The sequence below is a fragment of the Plectropomus leopardus genome, chromosome 8, assembly GCF_026936395.1.
Source record: "Plectropomus leopardus strain MGB_pleo_1.0 chromosome 8, ASM2693639v1, whole genome shotgun sequence".
Taxonomy (NCBI): Eukaryota; Metazoa; Chordata; class Actinopteri; order Perciformes; family Serranidae; genus Plectropomus; species Plectropomus leopardus.
This window is the reverse complement of record NC_142183.1, coordinates 19,658,134-19,678,499: the sequence shown is the minus strand read 5'-3', so window position 1 is coordinate 19,678,499 and position 20,366 is coordinate 19,658,134. Positions and strand designations below refer to the sequence as shown.

General features: G+C 41.1%; 1 protein-coding gene across 4 annotated transcripts in view; it reads right to left on the bottom strand.

The window, feature by feature from the left end:
• Positions 1–4,455: 4,455 nt before the first annotated feature.
• The window catches only part of trpc7b (transient receptor potential cation channel, subfamily C, member 7b), a 109,195-nt gene continuing 93,284 nt past the window's right edge, over positions 4,456–20,366 (bottom strand). For 3 of the 4 annotated variants that reach the window (XM_088081074.1, XM_088081075.1, XM_088081073.1), the window contains 5 exons: positions 16,178–16,373; positions 14,586–14,807; positions 11,276–11,356; positions 10,236–10,311; positions 5,241–9,206 (listed from right to left, as the gene is read on the bottom strand). In XM_088081074.1, the coding sequence (XP_087937200.1) occupies positions 9,067–9,206; positions 10,236–10,311; positions 11,276–11,356; positions 14,586–14,807; positions 16,178–16,373 (715 nt within the window). In that variant the 3' untranslated portion in view covers positions 5,241–9,066. Of the gene's footprint in view, positions 5,201–5,240; positions 9,207–10,235; positions 10,312–11,275; positions 11,357–14,585; positions 14,808–16,177; positions 16,374–20,366 lie in introns of those variants that run through there. The other variant, XR_015777273.1, reaches the window with a different exon arrangement.

Genomic DNA, 20,366 nt, shown 5'->3' with positions numbered 1-20,366 from the left:
TCACACACGGCTCTCACACACAGTGAACGGGAAAGTGCTTGCAATCCAGTTAATGTTCTAGCCGGTCCTGTACAGCATATCATGTGGATTATTCACTGCTGTCAGTGATACTTAAAGATTCAAAAGTGGACATGATTGGAACACGGATGATGACCGTGGTGATAGTACTGCAGCAATGAGGCAAACGCTGCTAAGCGGAGGATGACGACAAGGATGATAAAGATGATAAATGCAATGCAGCAAAGGTGTAACGACGCAGAAGTTGATGATGATGACAATAGTGATAATGATATACTGAGTCAAAAGTATATCTGTAAAAAAATATTATTCCTGCTGTCAGATTTTCTTCATTTTTTACAAATAGGACTGCCCACTTCTGCTCAATAGGCTTCCATGGTAAACCACCCAATTTGGCTGTTATCAGGCCATTAAATCAGTCTCTGCAGGATTTCACGGGCAGTTTTTGTGATTGTTGCTGCCTGAAATGTCTGATTTCATGGCAGCTTTTCTTAAAAAATTGGGGCGCAAATTGCAAAAATTGTCGCTATGCTGTCTGGGATTCAAAGCCTATTATTATGCACATTATTATGAGCATTCAGTGTTTCCCACAGAATCACAATCCATCTGTGGTGGTGAGGGGTTGGGGTTGAGGTTGGGGGGATGGCAGCAGCAATGGTGAAGCAACACGTTCTCATTTCAACTCGTCACATGTTGCAGCTTTTTCAGTGGACTTCTGTGTCTACATAATACGAGTTAGGTATACCTCTGCATCTGTTGTTTACGCTCAGGGATGCCGCTACTGTGATGTCAACAAATGCACATGGTGGAATGACATAGCATGTGGTTATGTTTAAGCTACAACAGCACATGCAACCACAGCATGAGTGGTTAGGTTTAGGCAACAAAGTCACGGATGGTTAGGTTTAGGGGAAGGAGGCACATGGTAAAGTGTAGAAAAAAACATCACATTCACATGGGAAGTGAACACCAGATTCCTGCAAGTCCGCCAAGGTAGCCTTGGTAGACACTGTGCTGCAAATCAGGCAGGCGTATTCACAAAGGAATTCAAACAAGTTTAATAGCCTGCTGTATTAGGTTAAACAGCAGGTCAAAGACTGCATGCTTGATTATGCTACCTTGTGCACCAAGAAGCATTAAACCTCCTAATAATCAGGCCCTATGAATTGCTCTGCAAAACACTACAACCCATAAATGCATAATTTATTGCTCAAGTTCTGAACCTCCAACAGGCTGAGTTGAAGCTATTCTACAACATCTGTTTCAATGTGGAAATGTTGTTTTTTCATTGCTATCAAAGTGGTGCTGACAATGACGATGATTTCTATGGGGGAAAAAAACACCCCATGAGACAGATGCCCACCTGACACATTTATCTTGTGTGTGCAGTTTCATGCACTCCACTTGCTATTATAAGTTCCCTTGTGGCTGCGTATGCTCTCATTTCTCAGTGCAGCCTCGAGGGCTGGCTGAGCCACCTGGAGGGCTTGTCAGGGAGTTGTCATATCAATCTCTCCATCCATCTTGAACCGGTGTGCTGTGGCTTTGACGAATTGGTAAACACTCAATGGGTCTTTTCTTTAGAAAGCCCCCGATATTGCACCTTACTACTCCATCAGCCCTCTGACTGCTCTAGAAATTAGATATTGACGTTTTACTGATGATGGGGACTCAAGAAAATCTCAGCACTATGGATTTACAATTAATTTATAGGCTGTCATGTCAGAGAAGTAAAAATGGCAGGTTAGATGATATTCTTGACTGTTATAAAGGTTTTATTCTCAATGATGTATGCCTGTCCCCAGCCACAGCCTGTTCACCTTGCTGCCATCTGGGAAAAGATACAGAAGTATCAGCTGCTGTGACACCAGACTATGGAGCAGCTTCTTTCCCCAGGCTGAGACTCATAAACTCCTCCTTCAATGCCAAAAGATGAAGAAGGATTTAGGGACTCATTTTAATTTCATTTTTTTATAAACTACTAAAAAAAGGACTAATAAATCTATCTTGTACCTGTGATTGCGAGACTGTGAAAGCTTTATGCTCTGCAGTTTTCCTTGAGGTTTGTCCTGATGAGGTCATCTCCAGAGGGTTTTCTTCTAACGAGATACTGTGATGAGATGGCTCAAGGGGGTGATTGATGCCACTATAGGAGCTGTGTCTGCGTGTAAGCGCAAAACTAATGAGTGACAAATACTCTTCTGCAAAGGTTAGAGCCGTCGAGAGACTTCTGACTTTAGCCCCCCCCCACCCCCGTCTGTGTTAATGCATCAATAAATATGTGCGTGAGCTTTTATTTGTTTGTGTACAAACAAGTTAGCATTCACCATTTAAATGCGAGCGCTTATGACAGACAATCTGGTGTGTGAACGTGCACGCATATGTGAGTATTCACGCCTCAGTGAGTGCGTAATGTGTGCAGATTTCTGGCATAGAGGGTGTTTGAGCCCACCTACGTGTGTGTTCAAGCTTCTAAGGATATTCAAGGAAGGGTAAGCTGCTATGTTTGTATGTTTTATATGAGTAAGAGAGCGTGTTTAAAAAAAAAAAAAAATTTAATATGTGTGCTTGCTGTTAAGTTCGTCTCCTGAGGGGGCTTCCAGGCAGTAGGCGGGAGGTGAATGGAGAGGGGGTCTAATCTCTCCTCAAATCCCTGGAATCCCTGTCTCTCAGAGACAGGAGGTCAGATCGCTCACTGCTCTGCCAGGAGAGACAGAAACAGAGAAAGACAGATGGAGGAGGCAAGAGTGATGAGGAGAAAGAGGGTGGATGAAGAGGAGGAGGAGAGGACAAGAGAGAGGGCTGGAAACACTTCCTTGCCTTGGGCCTCTGGGACAAATCACGCACACGCACACACACACACACACACACACACACACACACACACACACACACACACACACACACAAAGTCTTCAAGGTTTCCACACAGGCCAATATCTGCTCATAGGTCATACACAAAGGAGCATGACCTGATCCATAAAATTTGATCTCCTGATTCAAACTGGGAAAATGCAAACACGTGTCCAACACACACGCACACAAACACACGGAAACATTGACAGAGCGTGTTATTGTGTAACACCCTTAAGGCAAAAACTCATATCAAAAGTCTGCGGGAGAGCACTGAAGGAAATCAGATAATAGAATTTCCTGCGAACTTCCAAAAGCACATCTCCCTCGGACTGACTTTGTTGCTATGGAGATAGTCCAGGAAGGGTCTCGGCTGCTGTTTATGTGTGCTGTACAGCATTTCGCGGGTTGGATTCAGTCTTCTTTCTTTTGAGACAGTGTTTTGGCATTTCTGCTTTACTGGCCTGTATATATGCTGCAGCAGTGAGTGATGGGGAGGAGAGAGGAAGAGCAGAGGAAACAGAGGGAGAGGATGTGACAAAGATTATAAAACAGACTCAACAACGTGATGAGGAAAGAAAGGATGCTCTTCTGAGTGTACCCAAGCCTGTAATTGTGGTTCCTATAAAGTTTTCCCTTAAAGCTGCGCCTGGTGCCATTTCATCTAAAAATATACCTTACAACCTGAAACACTGCATGAGAATGTAAAAGATGAGTTTATAGACTTATGAAATTCTGTGCATGGTCACTGTTGAGAAGTCTTCTTCGTGAACCGCAACTTAAGTGCAGAATCGAGAACTTTATTTTGAACTGACACATTTCATGAGTGAACACTGCATTCAAAACAGAGCGTGACTCGCTGATGAAGGCCAAACCTAAAGTAAAAACATATTTCCTTCACCACCTACATCTTCAACATTCTCAAAGGAGAAGAAAAGCAAGGTCTTCACAGTTTAAAAGTACACGATTAAAGTCCACAAAACTAACATCCATCTATAGCTGTAACCTGACTGTATCAATTTGCCTACTAGGGGTTTAAGAAACGCTAAGAAAAAAAATAAAAGAAAAACTGTTTTCCATCAAATATATCCGCTCTGGAAACTAAACCTTCTGCATAAACCTTTTTACAGTTACTGATGCTTTCTTTGCCAGGATAGTGCCACAAAAAGTGGTTGATGTTTGAGAAATTACTACTTTTCCTGCTTAGAAGTGACGCAAAAAGTGGTTGGTTCTTACTGAGACATCATCGTTTTTCCAACTGGAAAAGTGACACAAAAAACAGATGCTTTTTTATAGAGACATTGCTGCTTCTCCTCCCACAATTGTAGCATGAGAAGCATTTTTCAAAACAAGACATTGTTGCTTTTCTAGCTGGTACTGTGCTGTACAAACCAGGTACTTTAAGCCAAAACAGTATGGTTTTAGGAAAAAATGTGGTTCCTAACCATAATGTTTTGGCCTTATGCCTAAACCTAACCACATTGTTGTTGAAATGTAAAGTTTCATCATATTAATGACATAATAACGTGCAAATGTTACATCTGAGGTTTAAAGAAAAGTACAATTCAAACATTTTTTCTGGCGTTTGGGTTGGTTGCTTCAATAAATCTTTCACATAAAGAAACTGCACTGAAAGCAAAGACCTCCACAATGTGGCGTCTGTTGTCATATATAGCCTGAAAGATGACCATGTAAGGGAAGTTTTAGTGACAACTTTACAGGATTCCTTGGCCTGATGTATAATGGCAGACTAGACAATAAAAGTAAGTTTTTCAGTGACAGCCTGAAACAATGCAGAGAGAGAATGTCGGATAAATGGTAAGGACTAAGTGAGGTCTGATAAACATCTGGACATATGTCGGCGTACAGTGTTTACAATGCTGCCTCAGAGGGCAGCTCTCAGGATGTCTCTGACATGCCAAGGTCAACACACACAGGTGCATGACTCAGCTGCACACACACACACACACTTACAGGGAAAACAATTTCCCAGTCACAGAGCTGTACTTTGGCTTTTAGGACCCTCTTGAGTCAATGGCACTCTAAAACGCACTGTATGTTGAGTCTGCAGTAACCTCATATAATGCTTTTACGGCAGAGTGGCAGAATGTTTGTTTCAAGAGCATTTGGTCTGGATGTGTATATGTGTACGCGTGTCTGTGTCTTTGTCTGTGTGTGTGTGTGTGTGTGTCTGTGCATACCATCGTCAGAGTGCAGAGCAATACTGCAGCCACATGTTTGGTTTTGCTCCAGCGCCTGTCGTCGACTGAGGGCTACCGTTGGGGACGAACACTGAATACTTAGACTCATTAAATATCATCGAACTGCACCTATTAGCACAAACACACAGAGTGATTCAATGATTAAACAACCAGTTTACAGCTTACTCTCTTTAATTCAAGGATCAAAAATATGACAATATACAGTACAAGATTTTGCTTTAATCAGTAGTTCTTGCGTACAAGTTAAAAATACAGTATTTTGGGTAGTTTTTGTTTTTGAGGTGGTGGGAATCATAAAACCTTCTCTGGGAGTCTTGTAATCATTAGTCGTTTTCTGCACACAGAAAATAGTTAGCTGCTCTTTCGCTCTCCGCCACATACAGTAAAAATAAATAAAGACACAAGTAACACTACTTATTCAAAAAATAACTGGACTCTAAACAACATTTGTAAATCTGAAATGAAATTCAGTCACTATAGGTTGAAAAACCTAAATAACTAAAAACATTTGCAATTATGTTTAATGCCTTCTGATAAAAAAAAAAGTACCACCAAATTTTAACGGTGCTAAGAAGTGTGCTGAGAGTTACTGCACCTACTAGTGAGCTTAGGCTTTTAATCTTAGAAGCATTAAAAACTACCTGTAAGCATTCAAATATAGATATATTTTTTATGGTAATAGTTCTCACAGTCCTGCAAGCTGAAGTTGTACTGTAATGATTTATCATGAACAAGGTCTGATTTGTTTTTCCCAACAATACAAGTGATGTATAATGACAGTTATACCCTACTGATCCAACCCTATTGGGCTAGTGACATCTGATAGCATAATAACGGAAGAATAAAACGGTGGTGTTTTAGCTTGATAATATTTTACTTTTGATGCTACCTAATTTGTTTTGAAAGAGGTGGAAAGGATTGTATGATGTATTCCAGTCAAACAGCCCAGTCGCCAGATATATTGTTGGCATTATATGTTTCTACAAAGTATGAATATGTTACATTTGTACAATTCAAATGTAGCAATGTTGAAAATGTATGTTTCTTTACATTTCAGTTTTCAGTTTTATGTTGTGACAACACTGTGGTTAATGTGTTGTCAGGTTAACCAATTCAGTTTGGGTTAGGACTGCTTTTTTTCTTAAAAAGAAACCCCAAAAACAACAACAAAAAAATGTCCCATATGTCATTACAAGTGCCAGCTTTTGGCACTGTCATAGACTGTATATAAAGATGGACAACATGACAGCTTGCCTAAAGTATAGCTTTTCAATCTCGCCCCCTGGTGACTAACTGCAGTATAGGTCCTAAATCCCACCCCTCCATGTAAGTGAATGGTCATAGGCCAAACTAAAAACTCAAAGTACGCGCCAAATACATTTTTCCCAAAGATGGTTACTGTCACTTATTGTAGCTCTTATCACCCTGGTGTTTGTTTTTACGATAGGTTCGATTTTAATGAGTTATTAAACTATAAAAAAGGGGGCTTTTCTGCCATGATTGACAGCTGTGAAAACCAATCCATGCACTCGCATTAAATGGACCTGCTCACGATTGGTCAGAAGGGTGTTTCAGCGAGAACTCTCCCACCCTGGATATCTCTACTACACAGTCTCCGGCTCTGAATGACTTCACCCTTGCAAGATGGCAATGGCTATATTTTGGATACTTTAATCTCACTTCAGCATAGAATTCCAACATGGTTGGAAATGTCCTTAATTTTTGTTAAAAACATCCACTTTTGTCGCTATAAACATGGCTGAAAAGGCCCCAATCAGTCGTTAAAAAACACCTGCTTTAGTCGCTACAACACGGGTGGACATAACCGAAGATGGCTGCTTTTGGAGCTACAAACGCGCTGGAAAGGTCACAAATCTTTATTAAAAACACCTGCTTTTGTTGCTACATAAACAGCTCTACATGTCATACAAATAACATTTGTTCCAAACGTTTCCGGGGTTTGCAGAAACGTACAATGTCAACATTTTATACTGGCCATGGGGCTGAATTGTCTGGCTACACTGCAGAATCTTTGGAGGAGCCTATTCAATCTATTGATTAAATGTAAAATACCAAATCTGTCTAATTTTTGAAGTATTTACATGGCAACAAATACATGCAGACATGTGTAGTGTGAAGAAACTGCATGAAACTACTTTCAAAAACAGGCAGCTGTGACATGAGGGACAGATACTATGGCTGGTAACACAAGTCAACATAATATTTAGCACCCTACCTGTATCAACATCTGTAGTCTGTTGTAGACATAGCTTTCCACTTCACAATAATAATAAAAAATATATAATTTTGCAATATTATTGGGATCACATTTTCTCCATATATTAATTAAAGCAACAATTCAACTATGACCTACTCATTCCCATGTCAGTTGAATCACTGGCGAAGTCTAACACAGCCAGTTAGCGAGTGCAGCAGTGTGTCAAATAAGTCTCCAAAAGAAAAACAAAACCATAAAATTACTCCTCACAGCATCTGCAGCACAATCCCAGTGATTTACAGCCAAATGATTGCACTGTTGTTCCAGAAGTCTAAAATCCCATAACTCTTTTAACTCCCACATTTTCTCATCTCACAAACGTCTGGTTACCCTAAAGCGATCAGACAGAGTTTTTCTGCCTTCATGTGCTCCTCATAAGCACTGACCTCCTGCTTTTAACAGCTGCAAACACAACTGCTCGAGGTCATGTCGCTTTTTGGTTACTATCTTAGAAAATAGAGACACTTTGTGCTGCAAAGGCACAATGAAAAGGAGAAGTTTTACAACAGTTTTCTAGGTCATAGTTAACTTTTTTTTTATTGGGTTGAAGTTATTTGACTATGTGTGAGACTAACCCTAACTCAGCTTTAAACAAAGTGGAAGAGGTGAGGTGAAATTATAACATTGCATTTGGAATTATTTTGAGTGAGGAAAAAGACATGCTGTCCAGAGTTATCGCCACTTTTGCCTTTTTTTTTTTTACTATACAAATCACTTTCTACTAACATAACATCTGGAGCTGCAATAATAAATATCTATACAACATGTGTTATGTGGACATACAAAGGTCTCTGACTAACATTAGAATAGAATGATTTTACATTTTTGGAGCGAGATTAAATGACTTTCGTATGAGTGCATAAATCCTACACCGTTTCACCGCTTTTTCCTGAATCATCAGACTCCTGATCATAAATTGTGCATTGTGGATGGAAATGCATTAATTAGATAGCCTGGTGTATAAAGGGGTGTACAGTAATCTCGACAGGCGTTGCTATGCTCGTCCTGACAAAGTGAAGACGTAGAAGCAAAGCCTTTCTGGTGTAAAATAACAGTGGCAGTTTTTTTCACATATCCTTATTTCTTGCCCCCCCCCCCCACTCACTCTCTCTGTGTCATCCCTTCTCTGGGTTTCCCTCTCTTTCTCACCTCCGACTTGATGATGCACTGATATCTCTTGGCAGCGGATGTGGGGGCCCTTAGCACTGCGCTGCCTCAGTCTTCTGCCCTGTGGTGCCTCTTCTTATCTCATGGTGCTTGTGTTCGCCTCCTCATTCGTCTCCCTCTAGCTCCCGCCCAGCCTGCGAGCCGCTGTCTTCCTCTCACTCCCTCAAGACGTCGCCCTTAATTAGAATTCAACTGTCAAGACAAAGCCCCTCCGCCTGAGTTTACTTCCCCTCCGACCCTCTGACCTCACGTTCACTTGCAGTCGCAGCTATCTTCCTCTCACATTCCTCACTAATTGGTCATTGCATATACAAAATGCTTCCTTTTTGTTTTAAGTTGCTCTGCACCCAGTTTGCCTCGCTCAGGCTTTTCGCCCCTGTCCATCTCATAAACATTCTGCTTCCCCTCTCTTCCTTTTTTTTTTCCAATTTCCTCTATCTAAGTCTTAAAAATAACCCTGCTCTCTGCCCCAACCTCCCCCTGATTCCCCCCGCGTTCACATCTTTCTCTCTCCTTCTTGTGAGTCCTGTCAGTGTCTCATGGTGTTCTTGCCAAACTTGTCGCCGAGTTGTTGGATGAGCAGAGCCAGTTCTCCGGCGGCCTGGGACTTCTCCTCCAGGAGCTCGTAACGGAGACTGGAAATGTCTTGCTTGATCTCCTTCAGCTCGCCTGCAACACAGTCACACACGGACACAACAATCAGGGCGCGTGAGCGCGAGCGAATGCAGACGAGTGTGCAGGTAAGCACTCGTCTACAAGGCCACGAGACTGTGCTCGAACTGACACGTGTGTGCAGCCATACAATACGATGATAAGCAACATGACCTCATTTCATGGACTTATTCTCTCACACGCAGGCGCTCCTACCTTTTCTTCCTCACTAATGGCCGAGACACACCAAACTATTGGCGATAAAGGCTGAAGCATTGCTTCACGTTGCCTAAAAAAGCCGCACCTGAACAAGAAACAAAGACTACAGCCAATGGCGAAACAGCACTTTTTTTAAATCTGCATGAGAGGAAATAACTCTCCATAACAGCAGGTGATGGCAGTATGTATCACAGATGTATATTAACAACTGGATACAGTATACTAAGATGGCACCCATTCATTCCACTGGAATTGCACATACGCCAAAAAAGTTTCTAGCTCCCGGGTTTACTTTGGCGTATATGGCCCACTGCGCAATAGTGTTTTCCTGCTGGCCCACCATAGACTTAACATTGTGATAACATCATGGATTTTTAAATCATTTCTCTTGGCTTGAGGATGAACAATAATACAAACAATTACGAACCATTTCAGCTAACGAGCTCAATGGCTAAAAAATAAACGCAACTTATATAACAAGTTTGTTTTGATCTCAGTCCCTCTTGACTTCAGACTTCTGTTTGCTTCCTTCCCCTTAGTGTCTCTTCTCGTGGACTGAACTGGAGTTGAACTGCCAGTCAAAGTGATTTCATTCAACGACGGGCTGAATAGGCCAAAACAAAAATCCTCACCACTAGAGCCAACAATTCTGGACACACCGCAAAAGGTGGGACGAGAAAATGCTCGCCAAGAGCCTGATTTGACCAGCAGCCAACTGTCAGCTTGGTGTGTCAGGGTCCTGACAGTCCACACACTCAAGCACACACAAGCCCTGAGCAAATAATGACACAGCGAGAGTATGCCTTAATGAAGAGGGTTATTTTTTACCTTCATTGACTTCATCGCTCTCTCTGTCCACTTGAGCCTTCAGCACATACCGCTTGATGAGGCGCTTCATGATATTCTATGTGGAGCAGAAGAATGGACGAGATTAGATAGAGGGAAGGTGATGAGGTGATGTGACAACCCATAGCATAGCAACCACATTTGTGCGGGCGTGCCTATGTACACACACACACACACACACAAAAAAAAATCCTGCAGACAGTAGCAGAGAACAGCATTGTGTCTCGGAGACAGTGTGTGAAATGTATGAGTATTGATCTGTAGCCAATAGGGATGTCCTGCAGCTGCTGCCAAGACTCGAGCAGTCAATCTCTGCATGTAGACACTGTGAATGTGAGTCTGTATGTGTCACCGCACATACTGCACACATACAAAAGTCTAATTAAGTGACACATCAATGCTTGGTGTGTGAGTGATCTTGGATCTCGGATATTGAAAAGAAAAACCCCAACAAACTGGGAGGGCTGAGAGAAAAGCGTGGTGGACCAGTGAAGGAAGTCAGATTCCCCTCAGGGAAAAGGTGAAGGGCAGACTCAGGAGGAGAGCATCTCTTCTCTCCTCAGCGTGATACTTTGAGCTCATTTACTGAGTGCCTGCTTTCGATCTCCCTCAAACAGCTCATTAGAGGCATTCTCAGCCTTGCTCTGTTGCTCTCTTTCTCTTTTTGCCACCCCTCCTCTTCCTCTTTCACTCGCAATCACTTGTTCAATCCTGCCCTCCTTTCAGTTGATGTCCTTTCATCCAAACAAATTTCAATCCATATTCTTTCTCTCGTCTTTAGCTCATCTTTCAACCTCTTTCATTCTTGCTTGCATTTTTTTCATGTAAGTCTCTTTACCTCCCTCACATCTGTTATCAACCCTCAGCTTACCCGCTCTCTGCATATTTGCTTTAGTTTTGTTCTTTATTTCTCAACTTGAATATTTCACTCTCTCTCATTTTATTCAATCTTTTCCCTTTCACACATTCTTTCCTGAGATTCTCCGGTTCTGCTTTGTCTCATCCTTTCCTTTCTGTCTTACCTGGTATCTGGTCGGGTGTTTTCGAGATTTTTTGGGGATGAACTCCTCTCCCTGGCGTGGATAAGTCCTGAGGTGTTCGTCCTGTTGTAGCGGTGAGATACAGACAGCAGCTCAGTGTTAACGTCACATTTCATGGTTGACTGGTCCTCTATAATGAAAGCACTTGGAAAGGGTGTTAGAGGAGGCAACACAGTGCCAAAATAAAACAACAATGAAAGGCAGGGCTTTGTATCTGGTGCTCACAGATGTCTTCAAAGAGAGGGCCAAGAGACTTTATGGCATCACTTGACCAGAGTGACTCTATATTAACTCACTTCTAGATGCCTTCCACGTCCATGACCTTGCTTTGTAGCTTGTGTGTCATTTCAGCGCTGCTGTGTCAGAAGGAGTTTTAACTCAAGTGGGGACACACGCAACTAGCTGCTACTTTATATGCTCTAAAGTTGCAGAGGCATGGAGTTCTTTCAACATAAAGGGTGGATAATATAAAAGTTTAAAGGGACGGTTCATCCCAAAATCAAACAACATATTTTATCTCTTAGCTATATTGCATTTTATCAGATTATTTTATGTCAGTTTCCAGGTGTTGGAGATATTGGCTGTAGAGATGTCTGCCTTCTCTCCGATATATTGGATCTAGATGGCACTTGGCTTGTGGTGCTCAAAGCACCAAAAAAAATAAATAAATAAAAAATACATTTGAAAAACTCAATATTAATGTTACTTTCCAGAAATCATGACCCAATTACTCAAGACAATCCACAGACCTTGTTGTCTGAAGTTTTATACAGAAACGATATTCTTTCTAACAAACTACTACTGTGCAGTGATACGATTAGTGGATGTTGTTTGGTAGGAAGAAAGTAGTTCCAACGAGGTCTGTAGATTACCCTCAGTAACTGGGTCATGATTTCTGGAGAGAGACACTGCTTTTGAGTTTTTAATTCTTTTCATTGGTGCTTTGAGCACCAAAATCCAAGTGCATGGATATATAAAGACGCCTGGATACAGTGTTGGAGGTAGGGCCCTAAAGTTACCAGGATGGTCAGCACTGCTTCCGCACTGTGTGGCCCATAGAACAAGTGCACTGGAGACATCCGCTGGGGATAAAATGATTAAGGCGCGCAGCTCCTCTAGACTTTCCAGCTGCTATCAGACCGAATTAAATGCCAATAATGAAACAAGTCGATTTGTAGAGGTTGTGATGCTCTGAAAAAATCATTCACTAATTTATAAATGACTCCTTTACAATGTAAGTTAATGGGAAAAAGTCTGTTCATCTGTGTGTGTGTGATAAATAAATAAAATACCGAATGTGTTTGCACTAAAATTAAGAACAGATTAATTAAAAAATGCTATAAATTATAAATAAAAAACATTACTACAGATACATCTCTACCATCCCACAATATGTATTGACAGAGAATCAATTATGTGGAAAAGATACAAACTACAGTCATCCATTGAAGAGACCATTCAGAGCTACACTCATTTGTGCTTTCATCGATTTTATATGGGTTTTTTTTTCATCTTGCAACTCATCCTCTGAGATCAAAAGGAATCATTTTTTAACGACTTTGTAGAACAGAGAATACCTTCTGAATTATTTGCAATAAAAAGGCAAATTAACATTTTTATGTCTGCACTGATTTACTGAACCACACAACCAGATGGCACATACTGCTTCAGCTTCATGTGGATGTGAGGATGAATACGTCTTTTATGCAGAGGTTTACCAAAGCCAGACTGACTTTGCTACATACTCTGTGATCTAGTCTGAAATTGATATATGTGAAATAATGAATATATAAAAGACATCTTCACATACACATACACACACATGCACACTCACTGTGCAAATACTGAACAAATATGTGAACCCATTACTTTTTTATGAAACCCATATACAAATGTTCATTAAAAATATATATCACGAGAGGCTCAGTCAGCTTTTCTTTCTATTTCACAAACCACGACTTCGTTATCTTTCTACACACATGCTGCTTTTAAGCCAACACCATTAGTTTTTATTTAGCATATCACTCTCAAACCGCTGATATCCCTCATAAGAAACATGGACCAAAAGACAGAGAGGAAAAAACAACTGACTCAGAAAGACCACGCTGTCTTTTCCGAATCTCACTTGACATTCTTGATGCTGCATTGTGTTCGAGTGTGAGCTTCCGCATCGATTGCTCGCTGCACCTGCTTGGCTCTGCGCTTAAAGTGTCAGAGCTGCAGGGAAGTTCAGGAGCTCACAGAGGCAGCGGGGTGTAACCCATCTTGTCCCCATCTGAAACCTGCACAGGCATTTGAGCAGACGCAGGAAGATTCAATGGCCTGACTAATAGCTCAGCCGAGGCGCTGAGGTGAGCCATTTGAGCCGTGGAATCAGACAGAGGAAATGCCTGTGGATAAGGCCAGCGCTAAGATTGATTCTCTGTTAAATGGCCTATGCTATTTTCTCCATGCAAGACTTTCTTTTGATTACGGTGATTTTATTTAGATGGACAATTCTTGAGAGGGGGAGAATGAACAAAGCTAAAGTTGCATCCCCAGGTGTGCAGTGGGAATATCATGCATTTCCTGGCTGTTCATGACAAGGCCAACTGAGCACACTGTTTATATTCTAAATGCTGAAGATTCAGTAATTGACGGTCATGCTACAAACAGTTGACCCAGGCCTATGTACTGTATACGGCAATTAGTAAGCTTGTCTTTTGCCCTTTTTCCAATTTCAACAGTTTAACTGAAGCCACATGGAAAACAAAACATGTTATTTAGCTGAGGAGGAGCAAAAGAGGAATATCTGGATGGACAGTAATCGGTATGGTAAACAGTATGTCAGCAAATGCAGCAAAATGCACAAACGCAAAGAAAGTAAATATTAGATGAATTGATCTGAACTTAAATTGCTATTTGTAATATAATTTTTCTGTGTAAACTGTGACTTCATAATATCATTTCCCAGCTAGTAATAACATGCTGAATGAGAGGCAAGAAAAACAAGCTGCATTGTGTTAGTAATTAGCTTGTAATTATTGGCTCCCACCATAGTTCCTGAAAACAAGGTAGGGCTAGTTGAATCATAGCACTTAGAAAAGATAATAATATGGATATGAAGAGAAACAGTCCATTATTTAGTGGCTACTGCGGTTTGGTTGAGAAATTATTAATTAACGAATCTTCACGAGGAAAAAATAATAGCAGCTCATTAGTTGTTGGATAACATATCCAAAATAGCAACACATTATTTAGTTTGTGTCTGTAATTCATCATGAGATTAGGAATCAGACTTCCTGACACTAACCTTGGCCTGGGAGTTGAGCATGCCCAGCTCCAGCTCGTTGTTATGGCGACGGCTGTTGGCCTTGCAGAGGCGTATCAGGCAGGACTTGATGCGGAGGACCAAGTAATAGAAGGACTTTGGGCTGGGAACCAGGTTGAAGGGGGCGGGCAGGGTGCGGCCCTCATCAAAGTAGGAGAGCCACAGCTTGGCTCGGGCAAACTTCCACTCCACATCGGCGTCCTCCTGCAGAGACGGACAGAAAGACAGACAGAGCTGGCGATGGATGAAGACTTTAGCCTCTTTCACACATGCAGTCTGTCTATCCCTGAAATGTTCAGAAACGTGTGAATGGGAGCAGGCACCAATATTCAGGGAAATCTGTAGCCCCAGTTCCCCACCTCAAGACCTGGTAACATCCAGGGGAAATGTCGGTAAAGCTGTGTTGTGAATTAAGAGCAGCAGCAGCAGCACTGAAGGGGAAAGAGTCACTGAGTTGGGTACCCACAGGTACTCGCAAAAAGTTACCCTTCAAAAAAGTCAATTCATGGGTTGTATTTTTATTTTTATTTCCAGGTACGGTTCTAAATCTGGAACCCGTTTATGAAATATATAGACTTGCTGAACATTGCACCAGAGACAGAAGAAGAGTGTTTTATGAATTCATACATTTTTTAAATAATTAATTTATTATTATTTGTTATTTTATGATTAATTTGAATTATCTTTTTTTTACTTTCACTGATTTTATTTACAGCAAGTGGTTATTATGGGATTTGTTGATTAGGGTGGGGCCGCTCATCTTGTGTCGACTGGTTGAGTGCAGGCGTGTAATTGCATGTTGTGGTGCCGGGTTGACAGTGGGTCTTGAAAATCAGATCCCTGCAGGACTTTGGGATAAATATGTAATGGATTATGTCTGTCTGACAAAAAAGCTTTCACATGGCGTGAGCAAACCTATCACAACACTCTGCGGATGACTTATTTGAACCTGCAATATGTTTACAGTTTAGCAGTCACACCCATACTTTCATGGGTGATTTGATAACTAGCAAGCAATACAAATTCTTCTGTTTCTTTTGGCACCACACAAAAACAGCTCCTCACCCACCATTTCCTGAATATAAGAGATATCTTTTTAAAAAAAAATTTCATGGCATCCAGTGTTGCATGACTGCCTTCTTCTGGACTGTCCCATGCCCCGTTTATTCTGGCATTATCAGGATATGTGTATAAAGGTGCAAGATGGAAAGGTTCTTCAGTGTGTGAATAGTGAAAATCTCTTGCAGCGCCTTAAAGGTTGTGTCAGTAATTCACTGGGAGAAATGTATGAAAGAGGCTTTACAAAATCCCATCAGTCCATAAAAACTAGTCATTTATTTACTTCTACTTCTTGGACTTCTTGGATCAGTTTTTGTGACAACTTCTAAGCAAGATTCATATTTTGTATTCTGTTTTTGTTTGTTGCTCTTGTATTGATTTTTTAAGTCTCATAGTGATTTCAACTCACTCTCTAATTGCGCTGCAGGCTCCGAGGAGATCAAACAATGATCCTTATTGACTTGTTGACGGTATCAGACCTTTTCTGTATTGACTGACTAGCTTTTGTTATATACCTCTATCTCCTGGTACGAGCTGTTGATCATGGCGATGAGCATGTTAAGAAGAACGACCACCATCGTGACATTATAGACTCCGTACAGCACATAGCCGATGTTCTCTATGAACTTATGGTCGTACTTCAGCACCACTGAGATAACTTCAGACAGCCCGAAGATCGACCAGAACAGAGTCTTAAAACTCTCCTCCACCCTGCAAGGAGAGACAGAAGATGTGGAGTGAGAAAACAGTACATGACATATACACATAAAAACCCAGTGTTAGCAGCTAATTGCTCTCTCACACGTACACACACACACACACACACACACACACACACATACACACACATACACACAAAATGCATTTTAATGTTGTGGGGTTTATGAGGTGGCACTGATGAAATAACTGATGAGTCATGTCCAATCTGAACACATTATCCCATGTATCCCTCTCTCTCACACACACACACTCAAACACCTACACATACAAACACACACATGCACTACACATACACGCGCATAAAAACATGTTTGACTTCTGCAAAAGCGAAAAAGCAGGAAATGACTCAACTTCAGCATTTGAGAGATCATTTGGTTTATAGAAGTCAGTTCATTAAGCCTGCAGCCTGGTCGTGTGTTGCCCTTTACACAAAATAGATACTGGAACGTCACTGCAGTTAATGATGAGACAGTAAAAGTTTATTTCTCCACTCCATGACTTAAAATGAACACGTATGTGGTATTTTTTGGGGGGTGTCAAGGCTGTAACTATTAAGATAAATGAAGAAATATTTAAAGCCAGGGATCATTAAACTCTAAAAAGACATTCAAGATTTTTCACGGTGGCCAAGTTCTTCAGTTTAATTTGAACGTCAATGAAAATTACATTTCTGAGACTGGTCAGTTTAAAGACAACACAAAGGCTGGGTACTGTTCACATTTAAACCTATGTGACACCAGTGCTGGTACCTGGAATGCGGAACAGGTACCCAATGATACCTTTCAAGGATGCATGATAATATCAGCAAGTCATGGGTAGCCGATACTGGCTTTAAAATTAAATATCAGAATCAGCCAACATGCTGATACTATATATATACATACACATACTGTATATACTGTACATATATACATATACAGACATAATTCCATACATACATCTCTAGTACCATATTTTGGTATTTTACCCTCTCTTAATGAGCAATGTAATTTCATTTGTAAAATACAAGTCCAAACTTCCAGCTGCTGGGCAAATATTAGCAGTCTATGGAAGTGTGTTGCTCTCTAGCTCTGTTCCAAAATGTAGAGAAATATTTTTATTCAGTGCCTTTTACTGGGCATCAACCTTGCATTTTTACAAGTACTGCTGGAAAAATAGACTTGATGCGAAAATAAATGCTTCAGGTTGCAGATGCAAGTCTGTATGGAGCCGGTGCAGACAGCTGCATAGTTTGAAAGCTTATCTGTTGCATGTGAATAAAAAAACATATCTGATACGCTTAGGGTTTTGATGAAAGGAATTTTTCCATGTGGCACCACTACAAGACATTGTGTCCAAGTCTGTTTCCCAATCGTTATGTGTTTCCCTCTACCTAAACCTTACTCGAACTCTTAGTTCCCACCCTAACCCCAGAGGGGGGTGCTACACATTAACAGGAGGGAAACACTATTCGACAGAGAAAACATTTAGATACAAAACGGACTGTGACACGGTTTTGTTCCATCTTCTTTTGTCTAGAGTGGCTACAATCAGCAGCAGCTCCATCACAGCCACAATGCGGCACCCTCTCTCACCCAGGTGTGCTTTGAGGGACAAAAATTTGGCACCAATTTATTTAGGGGGATTCAGTGATTCAACACAATCTCACTCCAAACTAGTCAAATACCAACGTTTGTTTGGTAGCCCTAAACTTCAGTATTATACATGAAGAACTGGAAGTGAGACGGGGTCAACTCAGTAGTGCCGACGATTCAGTCGATACCCTTTAATCCTCACCCAACCCCAGACACCAGACAGTAGCGGTGGTCAAAATATGTATCGTTCTTGTTTTCCTGCTGATAATTAATTACGGCAAATGGAAGTCTACTCATCATGTCGTGTGCTTTTTTTCTGAGACCTACAGTCAAATCTCTGCTCATCCTCTGACCCTGACCCGAGGTTAAACTGCATAAAACTGCAAGACCTGTCAGCACTGACATTTAGGTACATGTCTGCTGTTAAATATTCAATGAGTGGCAAGCAGGGGCTTGAGATGACGGGGGGGGGGGGCTCAGTAGGGAGGAAGAAGCCGACTGTTGGATTGCCTGAGGGGATGGAGGTGGAAAGAGGCTGTTGGAGGGGAAGATCTATAGGTTCCAGGTCTGAGGCTGTGGTGTCTTCCGATTTAACGTCTTTCAAAGAGACACAGTTACATTGGCAAGCAGAGAGCTCAGTGAAGGCACAGAGAGAAAAAACAAAACCTCACATCTATAAAGAGACAGAGACAGACACAAATGCACAGACTCTCCCCTCCTCTCTCTCACTCTCACACATGAAAACAGAAACTCTTCTACTTCTACTTCAGCTTTGACCTTTCAGACAGAAAGAAAAATGCACTCTTTAACTTTCAAGACAAGATCTGTGTGTGTTGTTTCTCTCTCTTTAACTCTGCTGCAAAACATCTAAGAATATGCTGTGCCTTTATTCATCACACTTCCTTGAAAAATACATCGCTCTCTAGGAAATCATTACAAACACATTGAGTGCTTCCACCAGGTAGAAGTAGACAGATAAAACTCTGTAATCACAAAAACCGTTCAAACCCCTTTTACTGTCTTTTCTTGCATCATGTTGAACATAAAACCATTGTGTTCATTGTTTTTGCTCATTACAAACACTTCTCCCAGACGACTCTCTGTACCAGACTTGCCTTGAGCTGTCTACCTGCAGTCACTATTCTCTTTGCATCCTTCAACTTAAGTTGAATGGCGTGTTTGATTGTCAGTACATGCCATGTATTTATAGATTTTAACCTCTGAATGCTTCATTTTTCCTACGCACTACAAACATGCTCTCACATGAAAATTACATTCCATTTTCATTGATTTCTACATATTTCAACATAATCTGCTCACATGCTAGCATGACAGACATCCTTCTGATTCTATGCCTTGGATCACTGCTAACCTGCATGTCAAAAATGGTTTTGTGAGGTTATGCAAAGAGCTTTATATGCACTGAACATTACATATGCAAAAAAAAACAAAAAAACACACGTATTAGCATAAAGCTTGCTTTGGGTGATTTTCAAGACATGCACCCAAACCGCAACCACAATGTACAATACTACAACCACCCGCCACCTGCACATACTGTATGACCAATTTGTTCCACAACCTAACCCGACCCGCCGACACAAGATCTGCAGCCTGCCCTGATATTGCAAATCCTATTATAACCATGCTCTGTTGTAAAAAATGTAGTCAGGCAGCATGTTTCAAATGATCATTTTGGGACAAAACAGTTGACACTTTAACAATACATCATAAAGGAATACATTTTAAAAAGATGGTAATATGGGAAATACTATATAAATGAATATTTCTTGCTTATTCTCATAATATTGAGCAGTATAGGACAGCATTGTCACAGATGTGTATCACAACCCAGTCACCAGAATAACACGTTGGTATTGTTGATTTTTTCAAACAATAGATATTGTAACCTCCCTCAATGAGCAGGCAGTGAGACGTTTTTTGTCGTAGCTTTATTTTTACCCTGTACACAGGTTTAAGTAAGCTGTAACCAACGCTGATACAATAAAACAGCCTCTCTCTCCTCGGCTCTGTACCAGTCACTTAGCTCCCCGCATCCAAGACTAAATTTCCCCGTCCTCCTGCAATGATAACAACACATCCCTCCCAGCCAGCTACAGGTGAGCTACCTCCCACAGCACACTGTCATAGGTAGCTGACATGACAGACAGGCTTCACAGCATCCAAGCTGTCAACACATGCTTACTTCACTGACCTCTCGAAATCTCAGTGCCTTATCAAACAGTCATCCTCTGTGAAAACTGTCTCTGAACAGTGACAGTCTTAACACTTTAACAAAAACAGTTCTTAACACAGTCTCTTACACTATGTTACATTCGTAAATTTCACATGTATCATATCTCCATTTCTACATTGATGTAATTCAGATTACATATATATGAGCTTACTT